The sequence below is a fragment of the Mangifera indica genome, chromosome 10 (genome assembly GCF_011075055.1).
Source record: "Mangifera indica cultivar Alphonso chromosome 10, CATAS_Mindica_2.1, whole genome shotgun sequence".
In the NCBI taxonomy this organism is placed as follows: Eukaryota; Viridiplantae; Streptophyta; class Magnoliopsida; order Sapindales; family Anacardiaceae; genus Mangifera; species Mangifera indica.
The window spans coordinates 10,152,037-10,164,461 of NC_058146.1; the positions used below are offsets into that span (position 1 = coordinate 10,152,037).

The 12,425-nt window shown below is 32.2% G+C and overlaps 1 protein-coding gene across 1 annotated transcript; it reads right to left on the minus strand.

Moving 5' to 3' along the window:
• Nucleotides 1-1,712: 1,712 nt before the first annotated feature.
• On the minus strand, nucleotides 1,713-7,139 carry LOC123228374 (U4/U6.U5 tri-snRNP-associated protein 2-like). Its single transcript, XM_044653751.1, has 10 exons — nucleotides 6,849-7,139; nucleotides 6,121-6,486; nucleotides 5,653-5,897; nucleotides 5,295-5,379; nucleotides 4,957-5,142; nucleotides 4,692-4,859; nucleotides 4,380-4,595; nucleotides 2,866-3,037; nucleotides 2,267-2,438; nucleotides 1,713-2,177 (listed from the first exon to the last, which is right to left on the minus strand). Exons 2-10 carry the CDS (start codon nucleotides 6,472-6,474, stop codon nucleotides 2,084-2,086), a joined length of 1,692 nt encoding a protein of 563 aa, XP_044509686.1. The 5' UTR covers nucleotides 6,475-6,486; nucleotides 6,849-7,139; the 3' UTR covers nucleotides 1,713-2,083.
• Nucleotides 7,140-12,425: the final 5,286 nt, after the last annotated feature.

Here is a 12,425-nt window from a genome sequence, read left to right on the forward strand (position 1 = left end):
AATGAAACTTATCTTTTGGCTTGCTTCTCGTTTTCACCACTTTATTTAAATTGCTCATGACTCATACCCTACTTCATATACTGACTTGAACATGTTTCATACTTGTAACATAACTTTAATGTTTCTTGAATTTGTGAGATAGCTTGTTGGAATAAGTGTTCATTATAGAAGAATAATCGTTCAACTTCTGTGTTATGAAATAGACATTCACAACTTGGAAACAAACATTCACTTTCTTCTCAATTGAACATTCACTATAGTTCTCATCATAGTCATGTACATAAGGGTATTTTTCATTATTATCTACATGGATGATTATTTTCTACTTCATAACTAACATTTATTGTGATATAATATACGTATTAAGAATGATCATCCCTGTCATTAGAATAAGTGTTTCATTGCAATTCTATGTTTCTTATTCCAATAGGGAACAACCGTTCATGTCCTTATAGTGGTTATTCTATTGAGTCTATAAAGACCAAACACAATTGTTTTGGTCAAAGTTCTTTACACCAGTCATCAACAAATATTCTCTACAATCTAACAGTGTATTTCCAGTAACTAGAAAATTTAAAATGTCCAAAACAACTACAATTAATCTCATCTAATACATATTCATACCTAATTCTTCACCATCAAATTTCTAGATGTGTATATACATATATCTAACATATCTTTCCAACTGTCACACCAATCATGCATTCAACTACAATAATTTTGTCATACAAATCATATAGTTGTGCCACAATACTCATACTTTCATTAACAGTGTCTCAACGCCCCATTCTGATCAATTCAACAATCTATGTACACACAACAAAAATTTTCTTGGATTCCTCCGACCGTGATCTCTCTCTGGATGGATTTATTGGGTAGAAATATTGAAGAACAGATTTAGAGTTTGTTTTTCTAGTGTTTGGAATAATGGTATTCTTACAGTACGGGTTTTTTTTTTTTTAAAGAATTTAGACCAGATAATTATTGGAACATGTGTTCACCTCCTTTGAATGGTTATTCATCACTTAAACTATTTATTGATGTAATGTAATTTATCCACTTGCTGCTAGCAGAACAGGTGTTCCACCCTTTAGAATGATCGTTCAACCCTTTATTTTAAGAACACAACCACAAATAGGAATCAATTAGCAACACTCCGTGTTAAAAGGAACTATAATTTTGGATCTTTTCCTCATCCACTGCAAAGATATTTAAACACTTGCATATGTGAATGATTAAGATCAATTTACGTAACTAGTAATCACAAACCTGCGAAGATCTCATAAATTGTGCATTATAATTTCTCAGTAATGTGTGGTCGATCACAGTTAAATTTGTCATGTCTATGTAAAGCATCTCAAATCCTCACCTCAATGACAAACAAATTTCACCAATGCAATTGAGCTTTGAATGAACAAACACCATTCATAAGCACAGGCATTGCTACGTATGGGTTAAGTTAATACATTCAGCCCAATCGAGTCAAATGCAGAATTAAGTGAACACAGAAGCAGATTCCTGGATGATTTAAGGGTTCCTAATAATGCAAAATGATTTCAAAGTAGCGAAGATGGAATGCAGTAAGCTATTTTAACTAAAAAATACCAGAATATCTCATTTGATTCCTAATCCTTTCCGATGGATCATCTGCCCCTGAAATACTTTACATGTTTAAAAAAGGAAAAATAAAAGGTACTCCCAAACTTGTACAGTTGATGCAAATTGATGCTTTCTGAAGATTTCCAGAGCATAATAAAATTGTGTATAACAATTTCTATAAAACCTCAGACATTTTTCTAAACCTAAACCAAGGCAACTGCTTCTACAGTGGCATATCTGCTAGCTTAAAAGAGTCAATAACTTTTTCCAGTACACAAAATTGAACTCATCTGACAGCAAATTGAACCAGTTAATACACATTCACCATTGTAGCTTCAATTGTTTTCAGTTATTGCCTTTTTTTTTAAGTAATTAATTAGAGGGTTTTACAAACATGACAAGGGCTTGAATCTAGATTTTCTCCCTAAAAATTCTAATGCTCTATCAGTTTTGCTAACCCTTCTTTTATTATTATTTTTTTAAGCTATTGCTGCTGCTCATATATCTGCATATATGCCTCAGAGAGTGCAACCATTTGAGGAAGAGTTTCTGAAACATGAAGATCCTGCACCTCATACCTGAAAACATGGATAGCAAATGTCTCAGTTGAAATGATTGCTGAATTTTAATTCACAGTTTGACAAATTATGTATAAAAGGAACATTACCATAATTCTTCTGACTTCCGCTGCACAAAAACCCTGTAGAACCCCTCCTCAGGTTTACCATCATGAACAATATTGGCAATCAAATCATACTTGGAACGCAATTTTTCATTCTCTTTCGGTGTTGGCAAAGGTATGTAGTCCTTCAATTCCAAATTTTTCACAGGAAAATTGACTGCAACAGTAATATCAGTTAACACAAGGCAGTGCAAAGCCAGACTATATGTTAGAATTGAGACACTTATCCTCGATTTATAGGGTAGTTTTTATTATAAAAAAAATATCTAGGTTTCAAATGGGGGATGAGAGAAAATTATTACGGTTTCTGTTATTTGGACAGTCATCTTTGATTAATTGTGGAAGATATCAAGTGCTATGAACAGCCAGAAAATAGGAGGCTCTGGATTTCTCGAATTGTCCAAATTATCCTTGTAATCCTTCCTATTTGTGAAATCTATCAAAATAGACTATCAAATAGTTTTTATTTCATTTTGTGTTTTGTTGAATAAAAGGCTGGATTCCTATCACTATGATTCACACAAGAGGCCTTATAAATTCATTAGATGAAAGGACTACTAACATTTTCAGGAATTAAAACTTACCAAGTGTTGGATTTTTTTCCACAAAAAAATTATTCTTTGTGAAGCGCCGCACGTGAAGGATCAAGTATTGTGGTAATCTTGTGACACGATATCTCATTCTAGCCACACGAGGACGAACAACCTCAGTCACCATTTCCCCATCAAACTTCTTCAATATATTAAATAATGGAACCTTAAAAAAAAAAAAAACATAGATTAGCCCTCGAAATGATAATAAAGAATGCATATTAACACTTTAGAAACTATTCTTTTTCTTGGCTTAATAATAACTTTCCAAAGCTTTCCTATTTCTTAAATCTATGGAATTAATGTCATCATTAAAGTCCCAATCTATTCTATTCAGGCTAAATGCAACCACCATGAACCCCCCCCCCCCCCCAAAAAAAAAAAAGATTAATAAAGCATCCAAAACATTCACAAATTCTCCAAAATTTGGCTAAAGTATCAGTATTTTGCTCAATAAGGAAAATTAGAAAAATGAAAGGAATTGCCCAAAAGCGGTCCCAATCCTCCAAAGAACATGCAAAATATAAAATAGCATGCACATTATATGCAGAAATCCTTGACACTCTTATCACATAAGATTGTTCCAAAAACACTAGGAGATACTGAAACCAAAGCTAACGTTTTCAATTAAATAGTGACAAGGTGTCAAAAGAAGAAGAGTTTATGAGGTACAACTACTTCAACTAAAAATTCAACGAATAGAGCTTATTAACATAGATAATCTAAAGAATAAAGTCTTTAAGAATAAGTTGGTATAAATGTAGAAGAGTTGTCAAATACTAAATTAGTTAACATAGATCTTATAGCAAATAAAGTTTTAAGAATAAGTTGATGATTCTCTACTAGCTTGGTTGTATAAATGTAAAATAATTGTCAAGTGCTAAATTACCCCAAAAAAAAAAAAGGTTTATGCTTCTCTGGTAATATTTTAGAAATAACATGAGCATATTTTACTATTTCAAAACTTCAGAAGGGAAAAGAAAAAGCCTTTCTGTTAAACCCAAAATTTGAGCTTCTCTTAGTAAACATCAATCAATTATTTAATCACTTGTATGCTCTACTTAAACTGCAACCAAACAACATAGAAGTTAATTGAAAACAGTTTTAGACACAAACTAAATGAATTTGGAATGTGAGACCATTTGTGGGTTCTTGCCTAAATCAAACACAATAAGCCAAAAACTTTTACTCCCATTGCACCAGCAATTACAGCTTCTAAAATTCATGCTCAGAACCTATTATTTAGTTTTGTTTCTCCTTTCATCTACCTAGTGCAAGAGCTTGGAAGTTAAATAGCATCAATACAGTAAATTATCTTCAGACAACAACAAATCATATCTGCTTGTATTCATCAATACGCTTGCCTTTGTCATGCTTTATCAGTACCACAATTTGGTTCTATTTTGTTCAGGTTGAAGAAAAAATTTAGTACCAGAATTTCAGCTTCATTTAAATTAGATTGCAGTAGATTTGAAATTAAAACCCTATTAGAAAAAATTAGAAAATACCTGAGGTATGATATTTTTTTCCATCACATCTTTGAAAAGAGGTGGTGGTGGCAAATCAAGGCCAAGCATCAGGAACGACATTCTAGAAGTTTCCTTCATAATAGTATTCTGTTCACTTCCACCATCAGTTATCTGAGCAGCATTCAGATCGTCACCGTTTTCTTTCTTCTCAGAGATTGCATTACCAGGAATCTCCTTTATAACCTCCAATTCCCCCTATCAAGTATTATATTTAGAGTAAACACAAATTGGTAAATGATAGAAACAAGCAACAATCCTATGATAATGAACATCAGGTTGGTAGAAAGAAACCTGAAAGCAGTCATGGATGATACTAGTATTTTTCTTTGTTGTTCTAAGATCTGCATGCAGTGTGTTAAGAAGCCATGACATGAACTCAACAGGATTGGATTGTGCACCTATACGAAAACGTTTTTTACTGGCTTTCATAACTGCTTGCAGAAACTCGTGTGGACTCACCTGTAGTAGCAAGATATTCAGAACACATGAATTGAATTTTAGAAATTTTTACTTTTAAGAACCACAACTTCATCAAAATAAACTTTAAGGAATATACCTGTCCTTTGAAGTTTCGGGCATGCCAAATCTTTCTTGTGAGTTCTCCAAATCGATGAACAAGTGGAGATTTGCAGTGTTGATAGTTTTCCGGGATAAGAAAGAAATTTCTTAATGGAGTAACTCTCATTAGGGATTGAATTGTGACATTCACAAAATCAGTCTCCTTAATGTTATTCAAACCCACCTAAATTTTTGAGAAAAATACGAAGAACAAGACAAGCATCAGTTACAGCAACAAACCTAGTATCTTATTTCCCATATCAGTGGTATTACAACAATGGCCTAGAGGTATTAACAAAAAGTAATAAATCTGTAAGTGAGAACAATGATAACTACCATTCCTGGCAGGTAGTCTGAACCATCCAACGCCCTAGACCACAGCTTCTTTTTGTCAAGCTGTTCTACTTGATCCTTGGTAAACCTAAATTTACATTAAAACAAAATTAACTTGCAATTACTTAAATATATTAATGAGAAAATAGTATTATAGCAACAAAGAGTGACAATGAATAATTTGACGAAACAAAAAACTATGCCAACTGATTATGCAGACCCTCTGGAAAAATTGATTGATCGGGAGGGTGTAGCTCAATTATGCATAAGGATATACCAATTAGAAATGAACAGAAAAATTGGACAAATATAGGGTGGATATAATGAGAAAGAGGCACAAATAGTCTAATATAGGGAATACCTTGGGTTTAGCACATGCCGAATATCATCCAATGATGGATCATTAATTTCATATCCGTCGGGAAGGCAGTAAACTTTCTCTGTTCGAAGGTTGATATAGACATGGTGTCCTGCTTCCAAACTATGAGTATATGCATGGGACTTCTGTCCTCTTCCTTGATAATACTTCCCACAAACCAAGCATGCATACACATTCAAGTTCGACAGAGAAACAGAGCAAAACTTCTCAAAATCAAAATCCAACACCTGCCAAACATAAAGTAAATACTAAAAAAATATTTCCAAAAAATAAAACCAACATCTTTTATCTAAATGATGACAAAACGTTTAAATATATTTATCCATATATATACTTGCCAATAGCAGACATTCTTCTCTAATAAATCAGAAACACAAACATACAAAACAAAACTTGTAAATTCCTTCCCACATCACATATTATCTATAGTGCTTAACTTGAGTTGGGTACCTGACGATTAACAGTATCTAGATAAGGACAGTCCCGCCTTACTTCAACGACTCTGCTTCGTTTCCCTTGACCAACCCCTTGATCATCACGGCCATCCTCATCCTCATTCCCATCTTCTTGAACTCCATAACCATATTGTTCATCCTTGGCTCTACTGGATCCTCCACTAAGCACCCTCCTTCCAATTTCTTCCTCATCCTCCTCATCATCATCATACGTGTTAGCTAATGGTAATAGCGGGTTCTCAAATCCAAGAGGAGAAGGGGATGGTGACGACTGCTCTGCTGCCACTTTTAGCCTCTTTGAGTACCCATCTTCATTCCCACTATCACCATTTTCCCTCTTCCTGGACATCTTCAAATTTCACTGTTTAAACACACCACCGAGTTATATGAAGCAGCAACTAATTAAATATAAATTAGCATAAATTGAGATCCCTAGTACGTCAAAACAAACACAGTAGAAAGGAAAATGGAAAGTTTACTTCAAAGCGTTCAATCAATAATAGCACTTGTAATAACTGAATAACAATAGAATTAACCAATAACCACCAGATTCAAATTTGGAAAAAACAGATGAAGCTTTGGTAGGTAGCTGTGAAAAGACAGAAGAATAAAACTGTAGTGAACTTTCAGAGTCAAATCTCACAGATATTTTTATGAAATTTGGCAAAAAAAAGAGTGACAACAAAGAGAAGATAAGAAAATATGAGATTACAAAACACCTACACTCTATGGAGTAGCAAGGCTATGAGAGAAGGAAGGGGGAATTAGGTTGGTTTGGTGGGGCGACGGGTGAGGAAGGCGGAGGTTGGGCTGCCAGCGCAGCGGGATGCCAAGTGGGGTAGATTGGTTGTGAGTAGGAACGGTGGGGATATTAGTTGCCGAGTTTGTAAGGGGCTAGAGCTGCAGATTTGCGGGATTCCGCAGTGGGGGTGAAACTGCTGCCTCGGGGTGGAGTGGGGTGCTTTGCGACTGTTGTTGCTTTTAAATTTTAGGAAGAAGAAAAGTTGGTAAATGCAATCAAATTTAGGGACATTTGTTTCGGGTTACTTAGACAAGGCCATCGGTCATGGCAGGCTGTGTTGTGCCAGCTCCGATGTGGTCCATCACATTTCTAGATCGGATCATGTTTAGATGGTCGGGTTGGTTTGCTAGCACCTGAAGGCTCAAGTACGGCCCACTTGAGTCGTGCCTTGTGGGTTGGTCTGCTTTTTAATTTTTAATTTTTTAAAAATATTTTTTATTTGTTTTCACATTAATAGAAACAAGGAGGCTACTTCTAAACTTTTATTGAAAATGTCTCTCTTATAAAAAGGGAATACCATACTTGTATGATAGAACAATTAAAAAAAATCATATATAAAGAAAATAAATTAAATTTTATCATTTTCAAGTATCAATATCTTTATGCATATTCAACATTTAAATTCTTGAAATCTTTAAAAATATTGTTCACTACACAATTTTGTAACTTAAATTCAGTAGTCACCAAATCTTTTATGTATATATTTGTTTTGACCATATTTGAGTGTAAGTTTGACCATCTGTCAATGAGGATGCATCCATCTTCAATGAAAATTAAGGGAAAATGACTATTTCCCACCCAAATTTTAGTCAAATTTCAAAATCACACCCACGAGAGATAAAAAGCCTAAACTTTTATTCATGACTAAACCTCTATTAATTTTTTCTGTTAAAGGGAGGGGTAAAATAGTCATTTTATTGTTTATATTAAAAGTTATAAAGTTTATTACTTTTCCCTCTACCAAGGTTTTAGAAACTAATATTTCACCTTTACTTAAAGTTTTTAAATTTTGAAAAGTAATATTTTCACCCCCAAACCTAGGAATTCCATATTTTTCAAAACTCAGTCGCCTCTCATAACTTTCAAAAACAGCAGTTTCACCTCTACTTTTCAACTTCATCTTCCGGTCTCATCTCTAATTTGCTCCTTCTCCTGGTGTGACGAAGAGATCTTCATCTCCTTATTGCACGGTGGTATGATGAAGAGATCTCTCTTTGTTGCATAACCCAGATGACGAAGGAAGACGTCCTTCATCGCTCGTCATGTAGTCCTTCATCTGTTCTTTCAAATCTAGACAATGAAATGTCGTCCAGATTTGGAAGACAAAGTTTCGTCCTTTGTAGCCGAAGAAGGGAGATTGGTGCAAAACGTTGGTCGTCAATGGTGGTCGGAGAAGGAAGTAAACTTTAGAGGTGAAATTTAAACTTTTCAAACTTTTCAAACTTTGAGGATGGGTTAAAGTGCTAGTTTTTAAAACTTAGAGGGGAAAAATGATAAATGTTGAAGTTTTAAAGTTTAAAGGTAGAATGATAATTTTATCTCTGTTTCTAACTGAAAATTTGGATGATAGTTTGGTCATGAGTGAGAGTTTGGGCTTTTCATCTCTCGTGGGTATGACTTTGAAATTGGGCTTAAATTTGGGTGGAAAATAGTCATTTTCCCTAAAAACTAATTCAAATGCAACATTATACACTGATCATATGTCATGCCATAACATTGAAACTCATTATTTTAGGAAAATTATCAATATTAATAAAATTATAAAATTAGACATAATTGGAACTTTCACCTACTAATTATGTGCCTTCCGGTAGGATTAATCACATGCGTGATTTATCTTTAGACGAATCACCTGAACAAACCTGTGGTTTATGTATAGTGTTTTCATATTTACGTTCATAAACATTATACATATCAATAAAAAATTATTGAATATAATCAATTCTAAAGTTAAAGGCCCTCACAAATTATCACTTCTAACTTCTAATAAATTTTGTATTTTTAAGAATTTTGTCAAGGTCCAGGCTAGACTTGGCAATTCGACTTATCGGGTCATGTTCATATCGTGTCAATTTAGATTTTGGATTGAAGACCCTATGCCCTAACCTGACTTAAAAGAGAATCGTGTCAAATTTTTTTAACTCTAAACCAAACCCAAAATTTGCAGGTTGACCTAACCTAATCAAAACTATGTAAGAAGTAAAGTCAGAGCAAAACCCAACATGTAATGATATAATTTATTACAAAACAACACATTTGATCAAATGTCAAAGAATCACTCGATTTATTACAAAATAACACATGAAAATACATTTTGACACAAAACGATATTTTGTTAAAACAAAATTGTTTTATTTCAAGGTAATATTAATAATTTACTTATTGTCTTTTTATATGATTAATTGCAGGGAAAAAAACATAATATTATAATCAAGAACCTAAATAAATTTACAACTTTAATCTCAGAATAATGCAATTGATAATTAATAAGATTAATAACTACATATCAAATATTTAAGAAAATTAATTTTTAATCTATATAATGAATGTAATTGTCATAAATATTAAAACCATTAACAAGTATATGAATATGATACACCAAACATAATAAATTCAATTTAGTGGTATTTATAACAAACTAACCGAAAAAAAAAACTATAAATAGTTTTTACAAGTCTATTAAAAGTCGTTATTAAATTATAATAAATATCTTTAGTAGAAGATGATAAAATTTTAGCAAAAGGCCTAAGACTAGCTCTTTTAAGTAAATATTCAAAATTTGTCAAAAAACAAAAAAAAAGACATCTAGCTAACCTATACAATGTTCCAAGAAGCAATGGATGTGTAATCTTGATTTGTTGTTTGGTGTTGATTCAAATTAGAGAATACGGATTATGTATTGAAACTCTTCTTGTCAGATAAAGAAATGAATAATATTGGAGTTTTTTTATGATATTATATTATACAATAATTTGTTCAAAATATTCAGGTTAGTTGAGGTCAATTCGAATTGGTTTCGTGTCAATTCGGACCTAATATGGTTTTTCAAGGTTCAACCCTAACTTGACTTGAACTGCTATTTGTTTAAAAAATCATAACCTTAACCAAATTTTTATCGTATCATACGTGTTGGGTTAATGAGTTGTGCCAAATTTTGTCAGGTCTAATCGAGGCTAGTGCAAATAATGAAAGTGTTTCTTTCTAATATTTTTTTAATTTCTTTTTTATTTGTCTTGCAATATCTCTAAAAACACTATGAAACCCATAATCTTTAAAAATAAAACTAACTTCTATTATGTAATCTAAAATTAAACAAGCTATTAAGTATAATATATCTAAGCATTGATCATTAGCCGTATTAAAGGGTTTCAATATATTATTGATAATACTAGTTATGTCTTGATAATATTTAGTTAAAAAAATAGGATTTTTATAATCTTTTCGTTGGGCAATAAAAAATTGCATTATTGCAATTTCGACTCCTTTACATGATTTTAATATTAAATATATTGAATTCCACGTAGTTTTAGCATGAGTTTTAAATTTTTTTTCTTTTTGTCTTAGTCATATTTGTTTACACATGGTATATTTGTATATGTCAGAAAATTTAAAGTGTGTCATATCGAATTCTGTGAATTACAGTAAAAATAAATTGCATACCTGAATTTTCAATTCTATTCATGTTGTTAATTTAAACACGTTTTGAGGGTCTGATGTGGGTTAATTTTCACAACCCCATTTGTCGAGTACTACACTTCGATTGGGAATCTTTGGTTTCTTGTGTTTTAGTAGTTTACCTAAGGAAAAGAGAAAAGAATTTTTCTCTTCTGCCAAAAAATGCATACCTTACCTTGAAAAGGCAATTTTGGACATATTTATAATTGTCCAACTGTCCTCAAACTTCCAGATAACTACCTTAGCAATTTTAAGCATTTGGGTCAGGTCGACCTATCAAGGGTGGACTTGAACCCAATGTCTCTCTCTCACACATGACGAAAGACTCAAACCAAATATGTCATGCGACCTCACAAGCAACTTGCACTTGAGAGTTTATTACTATGTATCTATTAGGACTGACATAGTTGTTTCAACCCAAATAAAAATATAATAAAACGTTAGGTTTGCAGTACTCTAGACTTACTTGATAACACTATTTTCCTTTAATCTCTCATTTATCATTGTGTTGTTTTCCTATGTATCTATGATCAAGTTTATTCTCTCATATGAGTGACATGATCGATCTGTCAATGCACATACATAATATATAAGTCTTCCTTCTTTACTTGAAATTTTTAATTTAAACTTAATTTTTTTTCTAATAATGTTCCATAGACCAAATCGTGTGTGATCATAGGTGTCAAGCTAAGATAATAATACTAAGAGTAAACATTAAATAAAAGTAAAGAGTCAAAGGGTAACAACATGAGATAAACCTCATAAAAGTTTCACACAGTGAAAGAGTAGGGATTCATCTTCTCACTACTTCAACTGGTTGTCTTACTTAGACCCATATAGTATGAATCATGTGATACAATGTGTATTCCTCACAATTGTCATTAGTTCAACACTGTACAGATCTTAGTTCAGTTGCTACAACCAGAGTCTAACTTAAGTTCTTAATTATCTTCACACTTGTAGGTATTTATTCATATTAAAAACTCACATATGACATACACAAAAGTTATTTGAACATGGAAAATCCAAATTAGTCATTTTCAAATGTATGTGTCAATGACCTCATCATGATCAATCATTAAGGCGATATTTTAACTTTGACAAATCTTTTCTCAAGAAATTTCTCTCATTGACACGTCTTCTTAACACCACTTTTCTCAAGAATAATTTGTCATCTTTGCTTGTGCTCTTAAAGCCAAAAGTGATTACTCATGTGAATAAGCTAATTTCTAACTTGTGTAACATTGTAATCTTATTGAGCTAAAAACGATATGTATACAATGAAAACCCAAGAATTTCGAGATGCAAGTTCAAAACAAAATAAATTTGAATTCATAGTTTTCGATGTTGTGTCATCAATCATAATCTATGCAATTAAGAGTTTTAACATATACAAGATATACATCTCTTGAAACAAGTTCAATTAAAGGATCAGTGACCATACGATGCGTAGAATTATATTATACGTTTATTTCTCTCTTGGAAATAATGTCTCTTAAAATATTATGTCTAATATTGATATGTTTGGTTATATTATAAAACTCAGGATTTTTTATGAAAGCTATCTCATCTTGATTATGTCAACAGAAAACTATTGCTTCAATAATATTATCTTGTTTACCCAGATTTATAAAGAATCTTCTTAACTAAATAGTTTCTTACATAATCACTAAATAGGCTAGATAGTCGGCCTTTATTGTAGATAAAGCCACATATGTTTGTTTCTTATCACTTCAAGATACGAACCCTTTTAGAGTAAGAATATATACCCAGAAATTGATTTATATTGGTCTAAATTACTTTCCTAACTGGAATCTAAATAG

Bases quoted from the DNA above. Each gene is read 5' to 3' on its own strand.
- LOC123228374 (XM_044653751.1), bottom strand. From the start codon at position 6,474: ATGTCCAGGAAGAGGGAAAATGGTGATAGTGGGAATGAAGATGGGTAC. The intron at 5,898-6,120 runs GTACCCAACTCA...TATGTTTGGCAG, and splicing joins TAGATACTGTTAATCGTCAG to GTGTTGGATTTTGATTTTGA. The intron at 4,596-4,691 runs GTTTCTTTCTAC...AATACTTGATAG, and splicing joins TCATCCATGACTGCTTTCAG to GGGGAATTGGAGGTTATAAA.